Source organism: Centrocercus urophasianus, unplaced genomic scaffold (genome assembly GCF_019232065.1).
Source record: "Centrocercus urophasianus isolate 14NV4802_14NV808 unplaced genomic scaffold, USGS_Curo_1.0 seq_25, whole genome shotgun sequence".
Classification (NCBI taxonomy): Eukaryota; Metazoa; Chordata; class Aves; order Galliformes; family Phasianidae; genus Centrocercus; species Centrocercus urophasianus.
Genome location: NW_024884811.1, coordinates 15351186 through 15375013, shown reverse-complemented (window position 1 = coordinate 15375013; position 23828 = coordinate 15351186). Strand labels below are relative to the sequence as shown.

Sequence of the window (23828 nt, the reverse complement as noted above, 5' to 3'; positions counted from 1 at the left end):
AAAACCACCAAATGGTGACATCTGCTTTAGTTCTTGTTTACTTAAAAATTATTACAGATTTTCTTTATTTTCTTTCTCTTGTAAACTTCTAGAATTCCAGTGTGTTGTGATACAACAGTCAAAATGCTAAAATATTTTTTTATTGCTCCATTAACTTTTAAGTATTTCTCTCCATGTTTGTGCTCAAAGCAAACTGAAATAATTCCAATAAAGGAAGAGTAGTTTTTTGATTTCTCTGTAAATGTTTCTTTGTAGGTGACATTGTGATAATGGAATTATGGTTTGATTCTTTCTTTTTTTTTTTTTTTTAATTTCAAAAATGATAGGGCTGTCTATTCAATTTGCGTTACAAAATCTTTTATCAATAACTTGCCATTAGTTAAATCCATCTTGATTCTAGAATTCCGTTTCTTAATTCTTTCCAACACAGTCTTTGGGTGCAGTTCAGCATTGAATATGTGTATTCTGTCATTCCTCTGATTTCTTTTTTAATGTAGTTTGGAACAATTTGTGCAATAGCATCTTAGTACCTGTTGTTTTGTCCTTACTCTGCCTGCATTACAGTTTTGCCAAGTTAAAAAGTAGAATTATAATTCCTTGCCTTATTCTGAGGGGAAAAGATATGAATAGGAGAATATCTGGGATAGGAGAATATTTTGAAAATGAAAACAAGAAAAACGAAATGGATCACAATCCATAAAATTTGTCAAATCATTGTAATTTCAGTCAGCCATTCTTCAGGAGGTTCTGATTCTACCCTCAGTTTTTACCATAGTTTGCCTTGATGGATTGGAGTAAAATTTACACAAACTTTTAAGACTTGTCATAGCAGCTTTTAAGAATATCTTTATTGTCTTGTTATAACAGCTTTTAAGAATACCTTTCTGTATTTCTTTATTTCCTTAGGGTCATACAGCAATGCTTAATTCAGGCTGTTGGCATCCAAAAATAAAGGAAGAATTTCTGACATGTTCTAATGATGGGTGAGTATTAAGCATATCTTTGACAGTTTTGGGGATGGGACCAGTTTAACATCTTAACACACAAATACATGAACAGATGATTCCAAAATGAAAATACTCAGTTTCCACTGAAACTTCACTGGGAGCAAAAAATAAGAAAAAAAAAAGTGAAAATCTATATTGTGTTTTATGGAGTGGTTTAATCATAAAAATATGTACAAGTTAAGATACAGAATCACAGAATTGCTCAGGTTGGAAAAGACCTTAACAATCACTGAGTCCAACCACAACCTAACCATACTACCCTAACTAAGAACCCTCTGCTAAATCATGTCCCTGAGCACCACATCCAAATGGTTTTTAAACACATCCAGGGATGGTGACTCAACCACCTCCCTGGGGAGCCTATTCCAGTGCTTAACAACCCTTTCCGTATCAGGATGTTTCCTTATATCCAACCTAAACTCACTCTGGCGCAACTTGTGGCCATTTCCCCTCATCCTGTCACCGATGAGAAGAGACCAAACACGCTCCCACTGTAAGCTCCTTTCAGATATTGGAAGAGAGCAATAAGGTCTGCCCTCAGCCTCCTTTTCCCCAGACTAAACAGCCCCAGTTCCTTCAGTGTTGCTTCTAGACACAAATTGGTTTCAATAATAGGAGTACTGATTTTGTGTTAAAATATTTTAAAATGTTTTTTTGTTTGTTTGTTTGTTTGAAATGTAGAGGGAGTAGTACAGCTTCGTTAGTTTGAATACTTTCTGGATGGTGAAAAATATATTAAGACATTACACATTTTCAGATCGTCTAATTTTGTCCTATGTAAACAGCTGCATAACTAATGTATAAAGTATGGATTCTCCACATCTCTGATACTTGAATTGCTGTGAATTGAAATGCTCTGGTCAAGTAAATAAAAACCTGCGTACACCAATGCTATAAATGGATACATAACTGCATTTTCAGAGGCATGACATAGCTGACATTACAGAATAATTTTAAACCTGTTTCATTCTGTTTTGTGCTGGTGATCAGTATTTCTAGAATTTTGACATGTCATGAAAAGTAATTATTTAGATTGATAATTTTCAAAACAGGGCTTGCATTTTAAAGACAGTATTTAATCTGTGAAATTCTGTAACAACAAATTGTGATCTTGAGAATTTAATACATAATTGATTTAATTCCAGAACTAGACACAAATAATAAAAAAGTCTGATTAGAGATGATCATCAAATTATTGCAACATCTCATGAACTTGAAAAAGTTAAATACTTAGTACAAAGAAATATAGTAAACTGTTATACAAAACATAGTTCATGAAAATATGTTTGTTAATGAATAATGCCACTTAAAATGTAAGTTCCATTAGTATGTGGCAATAGTTGTTGATATTACACAGCAAGTGAATTTCTAGCTTCTTTTGTTGGTGAGTTTGTTATTGCTTTTACAATGATCAAGTAGAAATGAGGATAGTGTCTAGTGATTTTCTCAGTGAGGAGGAATAGCTGCTGTAAGATTTCTTTATTGTAGTAATTTAGGAGAGCATTTTTCTTAGCAAGGTAGGATTAGAATACTTTCACAGCTGTGAAATTTAAAGAAAAAAATGGGCAGTGTGTCACGGAGTTAACTAGATCAATCTATGCCCGTGACAGGGGGGCAGTAGGCCCCTTGCCCCCCCACGCCACCCTCCCCCAGCACCATAAAATAGGAAGGAAGGAAGGGAGGGAGGAAAAGGACGAGGAAAAGGAAAAGGAAAAGGAAAAGGAAGGAAGGAAGGAAAAGGAAGGAAAAAAAAAAACAAAAAGCAGCAGCAACGATCTATGGAGGAAAACTTATTTTACTAACTATGATATTGGAATGTAAGATGACACAATATAATACAAGCTAATTGAAATTGAGATTAATAAATCAAATAAGATAGCAGAGAGCAAGCTCCTGAGACCAAGTCAAACCTGAAAAGCTTGGAAGGCTAGGAAAGCACCCTCCAGCACCTACTGTCAGGCAGTAAGAGAGCACCCCACCCGGAAGGGCCAGATCCCATGACTTCTGTAATGTACAGGGATAGGTACCTGGAATTGGGGCATTAACACTTTAACTCCCAGTGCACTACATGATGTTATGGTGCAGAATACTGAAAACCAAAAAACATAAAACCATGGCATTCCAACCCTTATTCTACATCACTACATCATGCTTAATATATATACATGTATACAAACAAACAAACAATAATTAAAATGCATTACACACACACGTCTATACACATAACACACGTCTACATACATACATATACATAAAACTACTGACTGCACTCCCCCAGCATCAAGTTTCCTTGTGGTACGCATTGAACATCCCCGTTTTTCTGCATTACCCACCAAGTGGACCCTGGTCCCTGGGCAAAAACAGTGCCACAGAGAGGTTTGCCCTTTCCAGAAGCTGGAAAAACCCAAACTGCTTTTCCCAACATGCTCTTTACATGTACAACAGGGACTTTGTCTTCTTCTGCGGTAAGTAGTGAGCTGGATTGGGTAGGACCATCACAATTGATAGATCCTCTGGTATTGATTAACCAGATGGTTTCTGTCAAATGCTTCTCCCATTGCATTCAGCATAGTTTTTAACAACTATAACAAATTGTTCAATTTTACCAGAGGCTGGTGCATGGTAGGGAATATGATAAATCCATTCGATGCCATGATCTTTGGCCCTGGTATTTACAAGAGAATTTTTGAAATGAGTCCCATTATCTGACTCAATTCTTTCTGGGGTGCCATGTCACCAGAGGACTTGTTTCTTGAGACCTAATACGGTGTTTTAGGCAGTAGCATGGGGTACTGCATATTTCAAGCCACCCAGTGGTTGCCTCCGCCATAGTAAGCACATAACGCTTACCGTTGTGAGATCGTGGCAAGGTGATATAATCAACCTGCCATGCCTCCCTGTATTTGTAATTTCGCCATCACCTTCCTCCCAGAGAGGTTTCATCCTCTTGGCTTGTTTAATTATGGCACGTGTCACAGTTATGAATAACCTGTGCAATAGCATCCATAGTTAAGTCCACCCCTCAGTCTCTAGCCCATTTGTATGTTGTATCTCCTCCTTGATGTCCTGAGGTCTCATGGGCCCACTGAGCTAGAAATAATTCACCCTTGTTCTTCCAGTCCAGGTCTATTTGAGCCACCTCAGTTTTGGCAGCTTTGTCTACCTGATGGTTATTTTGCTGTTTGTCATTAGCCCGACTCTTGGGCACATGAGCATCAACATGGCGCACCTTTACAACCATATTCTTTATTCGAGCAGCAATGTCTTTCCACAGTTCAGCAGCCCAAATAGGTTTACCCCTTCTTTGCCAGTTATTTTGCTCCCACTGCTGTAACCACCCCCATAAGGCATTTGCCACCATCCACGAGTCAGTGTAAAGATAAGAGCATTGGCCACCTCTCCCGTTCAGCGACATCTAAGGCCAGTTGGACAGCCTTTACCTCTGCAAATTGGCTTGATTCTCCTTTCCCTTCAGTGGCCTCTGCAGCTTGTTGTGTGGGGCTCCACACAGCAGCTTTCCATCTGTGATGCTTCCCCACAATATGACACGATCCATCAGGGCATGTTTCTTTTCATTTTCTGGTAGTTCATTGTATGGTGGGGTCTTTTTAGCTGGTGATACTTCTCCTGGTGATGTTCCAGACTTTTTACCTTCAGGCCAGTCCATGATGACCTCTAGGATTCCTGGACAGCTGAGGTTCCCCATCCGAGCTCGTTGTGTAATCAGCCCAACCCACTTAATCCAAGTGACATCAGTAGCATGATGGGTGGAGGGAACCTTTCCTTTAAACATCCAGTTCAGCACTGGCAGCTGAGGTGCCAGAAGGAGCTGTGTTTCAGTACTGACTACTTCGGAAGCAGCCCGAACCCCCTCATACGCGGCTAAGATCTCCTTTTGAGTTGGAGTGTAGCCCTCTTCCGACCTCCTGTAGGCTGACTCCGGAATCCCAGGAATTGGCCTCAGGTCTCTCCTGAGGCTCTTTGCCACAAACTTCAAGTGGGACCTTTCTCTCCAGCAGCAGTATAGAGGATGTTCTTTGTACCCTGTCCCGTCTGTACTGGCCCTAGGGCCACGGCACGGGCTATCTCCTGTTTAATCTGTTCAAAAGCCTCCTCCTGCTCAGGGCTCCATGTAAACTCATTCTTCATTCGCATCACCTGATAAAGGGGGCTTATGATGAGGCTGTAGTTTGGAACATGCATTCTCCAAAAGCCCACTACACCCAGAAAGACTGTGTCTCTCTCTTGCTAGTGGGTGGAGACATAGCAGTGATTTTGTCAATCACATCTGCTGGAATGTGGCGACGCCCATCTTGCCACTTTATACTTAGGAACTGAATCTCATGAGCAGGTCCTTTGCTACGCTTAATAGCAAAAGCAGCATGTAGAAGAATTTGGATTATTCACTCTTCTTTTGTGAAGACGACTTCTGCTGTATCGCCCCACACAGCGATATCATCAGTGTATTCCAGGTGTTCAGGAGCACTGTCCTGTTCCAGTACAGTTTGGATCAACCCATGGCAAATGGTAGGGCTGTGTTTCCACCCTTGGGGCAAACAGTTCCAAGTATACTGAACTCCCCTCCATGTGAAAGCAAACTGTGGCCTACATTTTTGGCCAATAGAATGGAAAAGAAGGCATTAGCAATGTCAGTGGTGGCATACCATTGGCTGCTTTTGTTCATACTGGCGTTCTAACATGTCTGGCACAGCAGCACTCAATGGGGGTGTGACTGCATTCAGGTCACAGTAGTCTACTGTCAGCCTCAATTCTCCACTGGGTTTACACACTGGCCATATCATAGAATCATAGAATCACAAGGTTGAAAATGACCTATAAGATCATGTAGTCCAACCGTCTCTTCATCACCATTGCCACCACAAGCTACTGAACCATATCATGCAGCACATCGTCCAGGCGCCTCTTGAACACTGCCAGGGACGGTGACTCCACCACCTCCCTGGGCAGCCATTCCAGTGCCTGACCACTCTGAGAGAAATAGTTCTTCCTTATGTCTAATGTAGACCTCCTCTGCTACAACTTGCAGCCATTACCCCGTGTCCTGCTCGTTGCCTGGGAGAAGAGGCCAAATCCCTCTTCACCACAACCACTCTTCAGGAGGTTGTAGAGTGCAACGAGGTCTCCCCTGAGCCTCCTCCAGACTGAATAATCCCAGCTCTCTCAGCTGCTCCTCATAAGACTTGTGCTCCAGGACGCCTCAGCAGTTTTGTTGCCCTTCTCTGGACACATTCCAGGGCCTCAATGTCTTTCCTGTAGTGAAGAGCCGAAAACTGAACACAGTACTCGAGGTGCGGCCTCACCAGTGCTGAGTAGAGGGGGATGATCACCTCCCTGCTCCTGCTGGCCACACTATTTCTAATGCAGGCCAGGATGCCCTTGGGCCTCTTGGCCACCTGGGCACACTGTCGGCTCATGCTCAGCCCAGCATCAACCAACGTCCCCAGGTCCTTTTCTTCTTCACACTCATCCAGCCACTCATCCCCAAGCCTGTAACACTGCATGGGGTTATTGTGGCCAAAGTGCAGGACCCGACACTTGGCCTTGTTGAACCTCATCCCATTCACCTCAGCCCAGTGGTCCAGCCTGTCTAAATCCCTCTGAAGGGCCTCCCTACCCTCAGGCAGATCGACACCACCTCCCAGCTTGGTGTCATCTGCAAACTTACTGAGGATGCACTCAATCCCCTCATCTAGGTCATCAATAAAGATATTAAACAAGATGGACCCCAGTACCGAGCCCTGGGGGACACCACTTGAAACAGGTCGCCAGCTGAACTTAACTTCATTCACCACTGCCCGCTGGGCATCTACTTCTAGCCAGTTCCTTACCCAAAGAAGTGTATACGTGTGCAGGCCACGGGCAGTCAGTTTCCCCAGGAGAATCCTGTGAGAGACCGTGTCAAAGGCTCTGCTGAAGTCTAGGTAGATGTCTTGCTCCAATTTATAGGAGGGAGAGGAGGTTCTTTTATTATGTATCTACCCGGCGTGAGATTAAGAAGCAACGGTTCAAATGTTGGTCCAACCATTTAATTACAAATCTTAATCAGGGAAATGGAGAAGGGGAGGACGGACACTATTATGAATTAGGGTAATGGGGGAAGGGAAGGAGGGTGATAGAAAAGATAGAAAAGAAGAAGCAAGGAGTCTTTATAGGCAGCAAGAGGGAGATAGTCACCACCATGGATTCAGCGAGGTTCGTAGTTCAGTCTTTGATCTTCAGTAGCGGTGGGTCGTCAGGCAGAGTTGTCCTGTTGACGATGACGATGACCGTGGTGATGATGGCCCTTTTTCAATGCTTCAAAGTGGTTGAGTCAGCTGTCTTTGCAGTGACAGCTCAAATCCAAAGTGGTCGAGTCAGCTCTCGTTTGAGTGACAGCTCAAACCGAAGGTGGTTGAGTCAGTTCTCCTTGCGGTGGCAGCTTCTGGCTCTGGGATCTCAGCAGGAACCTCCTTTGTTCTTATCTTTCTGGCCTTGCCAGCAGATAAGAGGAAGCAGGGAGGCACCCACTTGTATCTTGCCTTCGCAAGATACAATGGTATCATCCCCCAGCCTTCCATACTTAGCTGGAGCGGTTTGGCCACAGGCCAGATCTTCCGCCAGTGAACACTGCTGAGCACTCTCTTCCGCTCTTCTACAGATCAAGCAGCTCTGGGGGAAGGGGCTTGCAAATGTTCCCAAAGCGATATCGATTGTCACACAGTTAGCACCCATCACTTGCCTCCTTGACAAGTCACTCAGAGTCTTATCACAAGAAAAACCTCAGGAAGCAAGCTTTGAGCCAAAAAAAAACCAAAGAAGGATCCTCACAGTAGACTAGATCAACAGCCTTTCCCTCATCTACCGGGCTGATCACCCAGTCATAGAAGGAGGTGAAATGGGACTGTTAAAAGGTGAGTGCGTTTTGCTGATCACTCCTTGATTCTCTAGTTGGCACATCAGCTTATGAATGGGGAGCAAGGAATCCCTGTTGGTGCAGTACTGCCGTCTGTGCACCATTTTTGTAGCAATTGGTACCTGTTTTTCTTTTACTTGTAGCAACCCCACAACAGACGGATCTTCTGACAGGCCAGGCAAAACCGACAGCTGCTAATGTTGTCCGTGTCTACAGCAGCTATTCCAAAGGCCCATCGATACTCCTTAGGATTCTCGAAATGCCCCCTTCTGAGGTAATTGATACCTAGTATACATGGAGCCCCTGGGCCAGTCACAATAGAATGTTTTTGCCAGTCTTTACCAGTGGGGAGTATCTCGGCCTCCAACACAGTCAATTCTTGAGAGCCCACAGAAGTCACTCCAGAAATATGGATTGATTCTGTTCCTTCGTGACTCAAAGGCATCAGAGTGCACTGTGCACCGCTATCCACCAGTGCCTTATATTTCAGTGGTTCTGATGTGCCAGGCCATCAAATCCACACAGTGCAATAAACTCTATTATCCCTTTCCCCCCCCGACTGAGGGCAGGGCCCCTCTATTCATTAACTGTAGTAACTGGAACAACTGCACTGGTGGTTGATCTGCTTTGTAATTCTCTCACCCGTTCTTGTAGTACAGGAGTAGCTTGGTTATGCCACTTCCTCATGTCTTCTCCATGGTCACCGTAGGTAACGCACAAAGCAATTCACAATGTATTTATTATTCCTTACTGGAGCCAGATAGCCTTTGTCTTTAACAGCTGAGATTTTTGATGGTGCACGTGAGAAGGAGGGTTCGTCATCTTTAATTAGTTGGATTCGCAGTAGTTTGATCAACTCCTTCATTAGACTCTTTTGATTATTCTGATCTTCATCAGAAGTTTCTGATACTACTACAGGTTTGTCACAATTAATCAGAAGAGACACTTGCTCTTGCATTTCATTCAGTTGGTCTGTTATTTGTGAGATGGCAAAAATGGAAGCATGAGTTGGGGGTAGCAGTTGTTCATAGTTTTGGAGCGTAAGAATCAATTCAAAAACTAAGGGTCTTCTCTGTTGGTCTTGGTGTCTGTCAAACACTGTTAGTGTACCGGCATATCTTTCTGTTGCTGTTGTTGTGAGTTTCTGACACATATCTGGTGTCGTCCTCACTCTCTCAGGGTCGTGGTCTTGGCATGGGTGGTTAGGAACAAAGTTAGGGTCATACAACATTTCCACCACGGCTATTTCCCTCAAATACTGGATATCCTTTTCAACTATATCCCACTTTTTGGTCACAGGCTTCAAGCCGTCTTTGAAGGGATACCTTTCCTTCACAGCCATTAACACTCGTTCCCAGAGGGTGGCAGCCCCGTCCAAACATCGACTAATTCCTCTGTCAATAGCTGGATCTCTGGCAATGGCTCCTTTGGTGAGCTTCATTACCATCTAGAAACAAGCTACTGGCCCCACTGTCCCAGCAGCGAAGCAACCAGGAAACAAGAGTTTTATTCGGGCACCGTGTAAACTCCTTTCTTGAACCTTGGATTTCAGTCATCTTCAAAGGCTGATGAGTAGTAATAGAGACTTCCTCCTCATCACTCTCTTCTGCATGTCTCTTAGTTTTTCCTCCTGTCTTCCCTGATGATGGTGGTTCTGAGGAGGGCCCCTCACCTGGATCTTCCTCCACCTCCTTCTCTGTTTCTTATTTTTTCCGTGTGAGGAGACTCGTTTCCATTTCTTGCCTTCCACAGGGGCAACTGATATTGTTACCGGTGTCTACTGTGATTGATCAGATTTGACTTGGAGATTTTCCCCTTGAACCTCAGCTGGGAAACTCTCTCCAGAATAGTATTATATAGGGCACAGTAAGCACCAGCCAAACCCCAAATAAGTGGCACCTCCTTACATCTATGTAAGCCACACCGTCCCTGACTCAAATTCCGGCTTAGTTTCTCGGGATCCCACAGGTGTTTAAGAGTGAAATCCCATGACATTGCAGGTCCCCATGCTTCTAAGATTTTTCCTAAGCCTCGCCATATTCCCTGCCAGTCAGCATTCTCTGGTTTTGGAGGAGATTCCTTCCCCTTATCACAAATGCCTTGGAATACATTCAGGGAGACTGATAGCACGCACAACAAAATGAACATTAATTCAAAATTCAAAAAACGTGTGACAGACTGAGCAGAAAGCCTGGAAATTGGTCTGAACATCGTGTTGTTTGTAAAATCAGCTATTCCATTTGGGATGTAGTTGGAATTAACCATTCCATCTGGGATGTAAATGTCAAAATTCAGATCATACCACATTGCATATAGGTACCATATGGGTGTCTCCATCAGTGCCCTTATTTGTTTATATATGAACACAATTCCAAAGCAAGTAGTTATGACATTGATAATTGGCCAGTAAGTCGCAAGTAACATCATGGTTTTTAATCCCTTACACAGTGCTTCCATGATAAAGAGTGGGTTCATTGCTGGTGTCTGCTAAAAAGGGGTTAATGAATTGAAGCTAACAAGAGGAGGAAAAGGAAAAAAAAGGAAAAAGGCACTGCCCAGACTAAGCAGTGCTCAAAGTTTACAAATATCCCAGAACACTGGCAGCATGCCTGGCCTTTCAAGGTCAAGTTTTCCAGCACAGAAACCTGAACTACTGATAATGTTCCCTAATGAAGCTCTCTGAGAACAGAGAGAGAGAGATTCATTCTAAAAGTTAAAAAGCAGCTATGCCCACATTCTCTACCAAAAACTGTCACAGAGTTGACTAGATCAATCTATGCCCGTGACAGGGGGGCAGTAGGCCCCTATCCCGAAACCCCCTCACACTCCCTCGTGGCCCCACAAAATGGGAAGGAAGGAAGGGAAAAAAAAACCCAAAAAACTGCGGCAACGATCTATAGAGGAAAACTTATTTTACTAACTATGATATTGGAATGCAAGATGACACAATATAATACAAGCTAATTGAAACTGACACTAATAAATCAAATAAGATGGGAGAGAGCAAGCTCCTGAGACCGAGTCAAACCTGAAAAGCTTGGAAGGCTAGGAAAGCACCCTCCAGCATCCACTGTCAGGCAGTAAGAGAGCACCCCACCCAGAAGGGCCAGATCCCATGACTGCTGTAATGTACAGGGATAGGTACCTGGAATTGGGGCATTAACACTTTAACTCCCAGTGCACTACATGATGTTATGGTGCAGAATACTGAAAACTGAAAAACATAAAACCATGACACAGTGCAAGAGGTACAATTACGGGCTGTTATTGATCTGGACTGGAAGGACAAAGATTTTTCTGAATTTCAAGTGAAAGCAACATACAAATCGGATTTTTGTAAAATATTCCAGAAAACTACAATGTTGTATTTTATGCTGATTATTGTGCATCTTGCAGAAAACTTGGTAATGGATGTGATTAATAGTTATGTCTGTCTATTCTTTTGCATTTTTTCCACTATTCACACTCAACTCTTCTGTGCTGAGGAAATGTAATTCATTGATTTGTAGCGCTGTTTTTTTGTTTGTTTGTTTGTTTGCTTTGTTGCTGTCATTTTTTTGTTTTTTGTTTTGGTAAATGAATAGGTTAGCACTTAATGTAATATTTGCAAAAAAATGAGAAGAGTCTCTGTAAAAACTTGTTTTATGGTGAGGGTAAAGCAAAAAAAAACCACCAAAGTAGGAGATTCTGAAGGCAAATAAGGACTAGTAGAACCCTTAAACTAGAAAAGCAGTAAGCCTTCTCTTCTAACATCCCTTATACAACAGTTGTGGATAATGAAGGGAATAAACCACAATGGTCAGCACTGTTCTTGCTATCAAAGACTAAATAGTGAGTTAGCTGAATCCATGTTTACATGTAGGTAGATGTTTAACGTTCTAAATTGACAGTAACTTCAGGAAATATAATGTGTGTATTCTTTTGAAAATGTGATGTTTCTGCAGTGATTTTATATCTGGAATTGGTTGAGTTTTAATATGAATAGAGTAACTGTTTGTAAAGTCATCTGTCACTGAGGTAGAACCCAATACATCTTTGTATGGCTTTTGTACATGGAGGTTTCTTACATGCAGGTAAGAATGTTTCATCCAGACACTTTAAGTATATATATTTTATATGCATATTTCTTTTCTTTTTAACATAAACCTAGTATGGATGAAATTGTTACTTGAAGACAGCAGTTATGTATGCTTGACTGTTTTGATTTCAGGTGATTAAGAATGTTGTAGTATGCTGAACTAAAAAGTAATTTCAATGGAGGCTCTTAGGAGTGCTGTCGTAAAAGAAATGTTTTGAAAGATGGTCCATCTCTTATGATTTGTTCATGACATTTAGAATGGTTTTATTTTTTTTTCTAATTAAATCCCGTGAGTAGGTCTTGATGATAGTATATTCTAATTTGTTGTCATTAGGCTATTTAAAAAATTTTAAAATCTTCAGACTGCAGATATATGGGTTACCAGCAGGGAGTCTCAGTGTGTTTTGTATGACTTGTTCAAGGACACTGTGTTTAACTCAGAAAAGAGTAAAGAGAATAAGAGAAAAGAAAGTTTCTTCTGACTCATATATAAGATAAACAGCAACTGGTCAGCTTACACAGTGGAATGAGTCAGATCACGGACTTGAGAATTATAGCATAATTCCTAAAACTTCTCTTGTTAACCTGTGTAAACTTGTCTGCTTCTGCGATTTTTAGTGAATATGTGTAACTTATAGCAGTTCAGTTCATAGAATCATAAAATCCTTAGAGTTGGAATGGATCTTTAAAGTTCAGCTTCCCTACCATGAACAGGGACATGTACAGCTAGATCAGGTAGCCCAGGGCCTGACCCAGCCTCACCATGATGTCTCCAGGGATGGGGCATCTGCCACATCTCTGGTCAAACTGTTCAGTGCTTTACCACCCTTACTGTAAAAGGTTTTTTTCTTATATCTAATAAAAATCTACCTTCTGTAAGCATGGTACAATGTCCCCTTGCTCTGTCATAACAGACCCTTCTAAGGAGTCTGTCCTGTTCTTTCTTGCAGCTCTCCTTTAGGTATTGAAAGGTCTCTATCAGGTGGCCTTAGAGCCTTCTCTTCTCCAAGCTGAAGAACCTCTCTCAACTTCTCCTTATAGGAGAGGTTGAAAAACTCTCTCAACCTCTCCTTGTAGGAGAGGTGTTTCATTCCATTTCTACACACTCCAGCAGGTTCACATCTCTCCTATTCTGAGGACTCCACATCTGAATGCAGTACTCCAGGTGAGGCCTCACCTGCGCAGAATAGAGGGCCTCCCTCAACCTGCTGGCCATACTTCTTTACATGCAGCTCAGGATATGGTTGACTTTCTGTGCTGCAGAGCACATTGCTGTCTTATCCATCAGCTTCCCATCCATCAGTACCCCCAGGTATTGTTTGGCAGGGCTGCACTCAATCCTTTCATCCCCCAGCCTGTATTGGTAGTGGGAGTTGCACCCAGGTGCAAGACCTTGCATTTGTATCTGTTGAGCCTCATGAGGTTCTCCTGGGCTCACTGCTCGAGCCTGTCTACGTAGGTCCCTCTGGGTGGCATCCCATCCCTCTGGTGTGTTGATGCACCCCACAGCTTGGTGTCAACAGCAGACTTGCTGAGTGTGCACTCAACTCCACTGTCGGTGTCATTGATGAAGATAGCAAGAGTATCAAGAGTATCAGTCCTAGCACACACCCCTGGGGGATCTCACTCTTTGCTGATCTCCCTCCAGATGTTGAACCATTGACCACCACTCTCTGGACTTGATCTGCAGCCAGTTCTTTGTCCATTGAACAGTCCATCTATCAGTCCATATCTTTCCAATTTGAAGAGAAGGATCTTGTGAAATATTATGTCAAAGGCCTTACTGAAATCCAGATAGATTATATCAATGGCTCTTCCCTTGTCCACTGATACACTGACATCATCATAAAAGACCACCAGGTTCATCAAGCAGGATTTGCTTTTGATGACGCCATGCTGGTTTTCCAGCACCTCACTGCCTTCCAAATGCTGTAGCATAGCTTCCAGAATGTTCCATGATCTTTTGAGGCAGAGAGGTAAGACTAACAGGTCAGTAGTTCCCAGGATCCCTCCTTTTTACCCTTCTGAATATGGGTGTGATGTTGCCCTTTTCCAGTCACCAAGGACTTCACCTGATTGCCACAACTTTTCAAATATCATGGAGAATGGCTGGGCTCCCTGGTGCAAAAAAGACAGGGATCTCCTGGAGAGAGACCTGCAGAGGGCCACAAAGATGATAAAGGGCCTGGAGTTTTAATATGAAGGCAAAAATGTTACTATGTACATTTGCCTTCTTCTTTTCTGTTGTCACTAGCTTGCCTGCGTCACTCACTAGGGGTGCTGTGCCTTGCAAAACTTTCCTTTCTTGGTTGAGTTCATTTTATTTTTCTCAAAAGTATTCCAGATGGTGGCTTGCGTAAAAGTATAGTAACTTTTTTTTTTTTTTTTAAAGTAAAAATCTGGCCTTATTTTTATACAAATTTTTTCATTATTCTTGTCAGTTTCATTGTACTTTTGCAAATTTTTCAGTTTGCTAGTTTGTTAGTTGCAGAAGGAAATTAAAAAACCCAGTTCTATAACTAATGTTATTTATGGCTGAATAAAAGTAATTAACCTAGAAATTTAGCTAAGTACTTTTAATACTAATGTATTTATTAAATAGAATAGGTCTTGTGCACGTGTACTCAGATCTGTGTAGTGTTGTTTCTGATAAGTTTCCTGATGTTTCAAGTAATTAGAATAAAACTATATCATAAGAGAAAGCAGATACAGAATCTCAGTTGTCTTGTTCATGAGACTGCTGTAACTTGTCTTTAAAAGCTTGCCTTGCAGAGATGATTACTTTAACTTTAACCCTGTCTGTAAACTTAATGTAGCCTTCCACTGTTTTTAAAACATACAACCAAAGCTCTTTTTGGTAGTGCTATTGACCTAATTTAAAATGTATTCTTTTGCAAGCTTTCATTCATCTTTTCATTTATGGTTGTGTGGTACCTAGAATTTGTATTTTGAAAGATTCTGAATACCTTTCAGCTGCTTTTAAGTGCACGTACATATTGCTGTTCCAGGTAAGGCTGAATAAAGCTTTTGGATAAATGTTTTTAGTACATTCTGCATCAGTGTGCTATATATTGTCTGCCTAATAAAGTGTATTCAACACACTCTTTGCCTCTATCATTGTGTATTTACCATTTTATTCAGCCTTATTTGGAGCTTCAGTTAAGGCAAGGATCTGTCATGTCTACAGAATTGCACTAAAGTTTATAGTAACAGTGATGTTAACATTAGTGCATTGTGTGAAAGTGAAAGAAAATTTTGAAAATGGAAAAAGCTTAATATTACTCCATGGAGATATACCTGAATGGTGTGCATTAAAAAAATGTGCTGTGTGTTAGACAAAACTAACATCTTGTTTATATCATTCCAAAATATCAGTTGACCTCTATGTTAAAACAACAAAGGAAGAGGAAACGGATAATATTGTTTTTATTATTTGGATTTTTTCTTATCACAAATGTGATAGATATTTCTGTATGAATAAGCAAGAAAGCTCAGTGATATTAAATTTTCCAGCAACAGGTGTTCTGTGTCCCTATTCTCATCCATTTTTCCTTTTAGAAGTATAATGGCAGCCAAACCTGAAATTTAGCAGTCCTGAACTTTGTGCTTCATTGTAGCAACCACTGCTGTAGTTGCTCAACATCTGGTTCCCGGTAGAAAATTCCTCTCACACGCCTTCCTTCTCTCATCCTTTAATAAGTTAATGTTCATACTCATTTAAATAATAGCTTCAAAATATTGGCTGCCTGACCATTGCAAAAAGTTGTTTAGGGATAAATTATACTTCAAGATAGACCTGTCTTCAGTTAAACAGATGAAGTTATTTCAGTGAAGTATGTATCTGATTACTGTCATCCCCAACTGCCCTTTGCTTTTTATATGTTAACCAATTCCATCATATTAATTGTGTTCACATTTAGAGCAGCTGTTGTCTCATCTTCCTTCTATTACTGCCTTTCTCTGTTTCTTTCTCTGTTTCTTTCCCTGTGTAGGTGGTAGCTATCAGTATGAGTTCTTTCATGACCACTGTTTTTAGGCATGTGTTCCTTTAGTTTGGCCCAGAATTGCATGAAGATTTGATAGCCTGTTAGAAAAGAGATTTGAGGGAGATCTGGAAAAGTACTGTTGATGGTGGCCAGTAGTCAGTTTCCCTTCTAAAGCAATCAGTTGGTCTTCCTTCCATAATGCCATTATATCTTTCCTGAAATGGAAATACGACTTCAGCCTAAGAGATCCTGTTTTACTTCATTGGATGAGGTCCTTATCCCTTATCCCATAATCTTCAGAGCTAGACCGCCTACTGCATCTCACATTCTTGTTCCTTGTGTTTTTTATTTTTTCCCCCCATAGCTTCAAGTTCACAGGAGAGTGAGTTCTGGTATGTCCAAATGGCGATATGCTGTGAAGAAAGACTCCTTCAAAAAACTGGAATTACATAGTATTTCTCCTTTCACAGCATGTCTCACTCTTCAAGTGAGACATGCTGTTCTGATGATATCACTTCATGTTGACAGCGTCATCCTGAGCAATCTTTTAGTGTTGTTTTAGTAGTTGGAGAACTGAAGCTATAATATTATCATTCTTCAATGTTATAAGTATCATTTATTTTGCATATATGGAAACAGAACTAAGAGCAGAATCTGGATTAACATAGTTCAGTTTAAGTGGAATTATTGTCTAGATGCTATAGCTAACATTTGTTTCTCTAAATTGCTAATATATGGATTTGGGAGGTGGTCTGTCCAGTGGATGAGGAGCTAGCTGCGAGATTCTGCCCAGAGGGTGGTCGGTGTCTAAATGTCTGTACGGAGATCAGTGACAAGTGGTGTTTCTCAGGAAAATGGGATGGATGCTCTTTAATATCTTCATCAGTGACACTGGCAGTGGGGCCAAGTGTGCACTCAGCAAGTGTGCTCTTGGCACCAAGCTGTGTTGTGCGGTTGACACACCAGAGGGATGGGATGCCATGCAAAAGACCCAGATACGCTGAAGCAGTGTGCCCAGGAGAACTTCATGATGTTCAGTCAGCCTAGATGCAAGGTCTTACACCTGGGTTCTGGCAAGTCACTGTCAGTACAAGCTGGGAAATATAAGGATGGCGCACAACCACAGAACTTGTGTACTTGTGTATACGGTACTTGTGGATAGTAAGCTGAAGTGTGCCCGTGCACCCAGGAAGCCAAATGTGTCCTAGGCTGCAACAAAAGCAGTGTGGCCAGCAGGGAGAGGGAGGTGATCCTGCTCCTGTATTTTGTGCTGGTGAGACTTCACCTGGAGTACTGTGTCAGATGTGAAGTCCTCAGTACAGGAGAGTTGTGGACCTGTTGGAGCATATCCAAAGGAGGGCCACAAAAATGATCCAAGGGATGGAACATCTTCCCTATGACAATAGGCTGATAGAGTTGGGGGGCTGATCAGCCTGGAGAACAGAAGGCTCTGAGGTGACCTTAGAGTGGCCTTTCAGAGGGACTTTGAAGAAAAAGGGGACAGACTCTAGCAGGATCTGTTGCGATAGGACAGGGAGAAATGGTTTCAAACTAAAAGGAAAAAGTTGTGTTTTGTAAAGGTGGTGAAGCACTGGAGCAGGTTGCCCAGAGAGGGATGGTGCTAAGAGACTTAAATTCAAGGCCAGGCTAATCTAGTTGCAGATACTCCTGTTCGTGGTAGGGGAGTTAGACTAAACAACCTTTAAAGATCCTTTCCAATTCAAGTGATTCTATGATTCCATAATGTATTACAAGAAATATGGTGATTTAACTTGTTAGATATGCTGTCTTTTTGGTTGTTAAAAAACAGCAAGCAAACCACAGCAGTGAAGAAAGCTTTTGGATAAATGTAACTAGCAGTATTACTAATTAATACTAGTACACATTCAGCGTCTGTGTTAAACATTTTATGCTTGTTAAATACAATGAATATTTATCAGTTGACTGCTTTGAAAACAACAGAGAGCAATCATATACAAGTGCCAAGACCAGTATGAAAGTGTTTGTATAAACTTTTTCTTAGAATCTAGTTTTCAGCACTGCCTTTCTTCAGAATTTTGAAGACCAGTTGGCAAAGCATGTTTGAAACTAATTACTAGGATTCTGTCTTTGTTTAGGGAATAATTTAAAAAATATTTACTTAATTGCAGTCTTAGGCCTCCGTACAGTTGTCTTGTGCTTCTGTGTAGTTTTGGATTTACTTTTTAAAATAATCTACATACTGTGGTGTGTAGCGTTTGTATTGATGTCCAAAGTTAGTATTCTCTAAAAAGTCACCTTGTAGCATATTTAGTATATTTAGTCTTTTACACTGGAGGAGAAAGTAAATTATATTGAGGTGAAAAAACTAAATTTTCCAGTGCTATAGTGTGGCTTGGACTTATACCCCACAAGAGAGGAAAAAAAAAAAACAACACCAAAAACAATTAATGATCCAAACAAAAAAACCTTCTGCCAAATTGTTTCAAGTACATACGTACATGGACTTTATGGAAAATATTCCATATAAAGATGAAATTCTGATGTTTGAGATTTTTTTCCCACAGATTTTTGAGACTTTATTCTTGGAAAATGTTAGTGTTCAGGCATATTTTCAGAATTAGTTTATAATATAAACAGATGCATTTCAGCTCTGATGAAATTCCTTTATTCGTATCAAGATGTTTTTTCCAGGGAGGAACTGAATGAGGTTTAATGAGAACAGGTGTAGAGTCTTGCACAGCCTCATGAGTCAGTACAGGTTAGGGGATGATCTGCTGAAGAGGAGCTGTGCAGAGAAGGACCTGGCTGATCTGGTGGACAACAGGATGGCCATGAGCCAGCAGTGTGCCTTGGTGGCCAAGAAAGCTGATGGTATTCTGGGGTGCATTAAAAAGAGTGTGACCAGCAACTCACTCTGCTGTGGTGAGGCCATGCTTAAAATACCATGTCCACTTCTGGGCTTTCTAGTTAAAAAAAAACCCTGCTCATCTCCTAGGAGTTCAGCAGAGAGCCACAAAAGTGCTTGGAGCATCTCAGATATGAGAAAAGGCTGACTGACCTGGGTCTGTTCAGCCTGGGGAAAAGAAGACTGAGAAGGGATCTGATAAACGTTTATAAATATCTAAAGAAAGGTGGGAGGCAAATGAGTGAGGCCAGGCTCTTCTCAGTGCTGTGTAGCAGTAGGGCAAGGAGTAATGGCCTAAAACTTGAAAACAGAAAGTTTCATATTAACATGAAGAAGAACTTCATTATGGCTAGGATGTTGGAGCACTGGAACAGGCTGTCCTGAGAGGTTGTGGAGTCTCCTTCTATGGAGGTAGTCAAGATGTGACTGGATGCCTACCTGTTTGACCTATTCTAGGGTACCTGCTTTAGCTGGGGGGGAGAGGGGTGGCATTGGAATAGATGATCTCTTGAAGTCCCTTTCTACCTCTGTGCTTCTGCGATTCTGTTATGGCTGAAGTGCTAGAAGTTGTTGTTTTGTATCTTCTTTTCGTTAATCTTATAATGAAAGTATAAATTGAAAAAGAAAAAGGCTTGGTGTATCCAGCAGGCGTGGAATTTAGATATTTACAGTACTTCAGTGCTTTTTAAACAATTTGTTTCTTTTAGATCTATGCAGTGACCACAGCAAGAAGGAACAGCCTTTTCAAAGGAAGCTGTTTTTTGCTAGACAATCAAAATGTATTTGCTTAGCATGCAAAAGCAATAGTTTCAATGCGGGCATTTGCTTTTCTTGTCCTAGAACATTTAATATTTCACTTGAAACTTGTATTGTGAAAACTTATGTTATACAGACTAACTTTCCTCGTGAATTGTTTCCTAACCCCTTTCTGTCAAAATAAGACAGATTGCAAAAGCTGTTTAATTATTACATCTTTTCTGGTCTTGACTCATTCTGACTGAGGTAGTTTGAATAATAATTTTGAGCAGCCTTGTTAGCAGATCTGAGAGGTAAATAACTTCAGGCAGGATAAAAATGATAGGAGGCTGGAAGCTTTAATATTTCCATCAGCTCAGCTTCATATCAGATAGGGAAGGGGGCAGGAATTTGCTATTTTTAAAATTGGTAGGAAATTTCCCATGTTTTTTTGAGTCATACATAAATTTTTAAGCAAACACTTCCATTGTATAACTTCGTTATACAAGTAGATTTCACTCTAGCAATTTCCTTTCCTGTTTTCTCCCATGAAAAATTGATTATGTCTTTTATTACATGTAGATGAAGTTCTTTCCTCTCAAGTATTCACGGGTTAATTTTAACCTTTAACTCAATTTAAAGGACAATTTTCTCATGAGATACACATCTTGTTTTAGTGATCAGAATTGCCTGATTATTCTAGTAATAAATGGAAGTACAATAGCCTTAGTAAAGCGAACTCAAATGTTTTTGTTTGATAATGAGAAATTAAACTAGGGTAGACAGGAATTTATTTTGGCGCTTTTGCTTACGAAGATAAACGTGCATTCTGTCTAAGAAAATAAAATTAAATCCGCACCATTCGTGTTTAAGTCTGATTCAGTTTTAAAGTTATGCAGTAAATGACTAATGATAGTTAATATCCTACAGATTGAAATTTTAGAAAAATATGTGCTTTGGGTTTTTGACAGTTTGAATTGCAGGTAATTCCACTGTATGTATAATAAAATTTTAGTTTGTTCCTCCTATCAGTTTCCTCATGTAATTTAAATACATTTTCAGATAAAATCCCACTGATATTTTAAATAGAAGAGTTGTACGTAGGATAGTTTTTGTTTTTCATTATGTGAATTGGAGCAGACTGAAGTTCTGCTTCTTAACACGTAGCCTTTTCAAAGGTGTGTGGTTTCACTGAATGCTAATTGAGCTGAAATAGAAAAAATACCATTTAAACCTAGTAAATCCCATTTGATAAGTGCAATAGAATATCTCTTACAATTTTTTTTTGTGATCAAAATATTTATCAGACTTAGTTAAAAATGTTACATTGTAGCCATGAGTATGTTACAAGCAGTAAGTTACAATCCAAACTTTTCTATTAATTGCAGTAAGTTTTGTTTTGAACTTGAAAGATTGATTTTGTAAATACATGTTCAGCCTTCGGCACATATAAATTGGATTGCTTAAACGTGAGTGATCTTAAAACAGTGAGTGAAAGTAATTAAAGCATCATATTTTTGACACAGTTTCATAAGATTTCCTTACTTATAATTTTTATATTTTTATAAAGTAGAACGTATTTTAGAACATGAACAGTTACTATTAGTCAGTGACAATGAAAGCAGATTGATTGGTCAGTTGGGTAAAGACAAGAGCTTGCATGGTCATACATGAATAAGAATATTTTCAAAATCGGACACACTTCCTAAAAGTCATCTTGTGTTAATTGTGTATAAGTTCTGACTATGAGGGAACAGAAGAACAGATGTACATCTTATAAAAATATGTACATGGGGAATTAACTTTTAGTAATGACATTGTTGAAGGATGTTTTGTTAGTATTTTGCTCAGCAGTTATCATTAAGACTGCAGCTGAGTTCTGAGTCTAGTTCCAGGAACAACAGCCTAAAGAAAGAAGTTGAAATACAGTAAAAATGAAAAATTTCAGAGAAAAATGTTGATTTTGCATTTAATGGAAATTCAAGGAGCTGAATATGACTTAGCTATTGAAGAGGGTATTAATAGACTTCGCATTTGTCGTCTTCACATCAGAATTGATTAATTAAATGTATCCTTTAATTAGCAAATAAAATACTGAACTCAAAAAACATTGGATAAGAAACCTAGAGTTGGGATACATATGTAGTTTAATTAGCGATTTAAAAAATAAATATCAAATCAAGGCATTTGGGCCTTGAGCTCTGGATATCTGTTATTCAACTTTGCAACGCCATGCAGAAGCCCATACAGGATCCTTTTGATTGTAGCAGAGCTGCCCACATTCTGGGGGCAGAATGTAAATTCTGGTGCCAAACAGACCTACTGGCTTTCTTTGTAGTATGCTAATGAGAATAAAACATTGTTTTGGTTGTATGTTGTCTCTCTTCAAAATCAGTCTGCCTACACAGTGTTACTAACCAATTCCTCATTGACTTTTTGCTCTTTTTTTTCTTCTTGCCATTTCCAAATTATTCCCATTTGATTGCTTTACCATCCCTGACGGCATTAACTTTAATTTTTATGCTAATTTTATCATTCAACTATTCACTAATAATTTCTCTTGAGAGAGATTGTTTTTAATTTAAAAACCTTTTGTTTTTTTTCTTGAAATGTTTCCATAACTGCCATTTGTGAAATCTTCAGTCCACCAGGACAGAAAATATCTGATTAAGAAGCAAAACTGAGTAGTATGTATGATAATGAAAACTTCTTAAATGGAAGTTTACAATTAAGATATATATTCATTGGTGGCATGATTTAAAACTCACTCGCAAACATTTCAGTCTTCAGCGATTGAACTTCTGGTGAGATAAGATGCAGATCTTCTTTTGTTATCATAAGCTTACTAGTCCATATACATTCCTTCCTTCAAAATAAATAATTTACTTATACTCATTTGTAGTTCCTTCTGTTGTGTGACTCACAGTGAACGAAATGTATATTTTGCCAAATTATGATGCAGAGATGCCTTCTCTTTTTTTAGTGCAAGACACATGAGCACTAATTGTTTCATTATTGCCAACATTTTTATTTTAAACTTCAGTGAATAACCTGAACAGAGGTTTTCTGGGGCTAAAATTCTAGAATTTTTTCAAGGTTTTTTTTTTTTTTTTCTTTCTTTCTTTTAAATATCTTCCTTATAATTACTGTGATAACTAATTTTATTCTATATCTCTAAATTCATGATTTGTTCCAACATGTCTGCAATGTTTCCTTTGGAATTTACTGTTTTGTTAATTTTTAAGGTCATTGGACTAGTGTGGTGCAAACATAAGAACATGGTGTTATATTTATCTTTTCAAGCCTAAATCAAAATTGCCATTTAAATGCAGTGTGTTTCCAGCAGTTCTATGGAGACAGACTAACTTAAAGGACTGGAATGCATTCATATAGTATATGACCAAGGATTGCTTTCTGTAGAAACTTCTCCAAGTAGGCAAAGGATGTCTTATGTACTTTATAACTTACGCTTAATTACATGAGGGCTAGCCATCCAGTATTAACTCTCTATTTACTGTAGAATGGCTAAATGTTGAGCAGAGGACATATGTTTAGGAGGATCTAGATGACATTACTAGACTCCTGAAGAACTGTACATGAAGAGCAATAGAATTATTGCTTGGTTTCAGAGGTTCTGATATTTTGGGAAAAACTGACAAGTAGCTGTTTCAGTTCTAAATGTCACTAATACTTTATCTTCTTGTAAATGTAATTGTAGAATTAGTGGACTGAGTTTTGTAAACATTAACATTTTCCTGAAGTAGATGAGTAGTGATTTGTTCTAAAGAGCCACCTCGTCAGATTGATGCAAAATGAATAATTTAGCACTGAAACAACCAGATGGGAGTGCCTTAGATGATGCCATTTAGATTTTCAAGTTTCTCTCTTTGATAGTTTTAAGTCGTTGTCTCAGTCATGATCAGTGTAAAACATAATGTCCACACAAACTTTCTTTAACCCATGCATGAGCAGCTCTCGGGCCTCATGTGGCCCAGCACAACTGGCACTGCAGCCCAGCTCCGGCCCCGCACCACCTGCAGATCTGCTTGCCAAGCAACCTAGCCTGACCCCAGGCATGCACCCACTGCCCTGCAGCAGCCAAACATTGGTGTGTGATGAGCACTGCCTGAGCTGCAGCTGGGGCGTGGGGAGGGTGCAGGGTAGTGCAGCTCAACTGACAGCAAAGAGTTGTGTGCCTTTTGGTTCACTGGCTGAACACAGT

At 40.1% G+C, this 23828-nt stretch overlaps 1 protein-coding gene across 1 annotated transcript in view; it reads left to right on the top strand.

Annotated features, from left to right (window-relative positions):
- Window positions 1-23828, top strand: part of WDR70 (WD repeat domain 70) — a 146978-nt gene that overhangs the window by 50481 nt on the left and 72669 nt on the right. The window contains exon 9 of the mRNA XM_042825803.1: window positions 907-983. Within this exon, the coding sequence (XP_042681737.1) occupies window positions 907-983 (77 nt within the window). The remainder of the gene's footprint in view (window positions 1-906; window positions 984-23828) is intronic.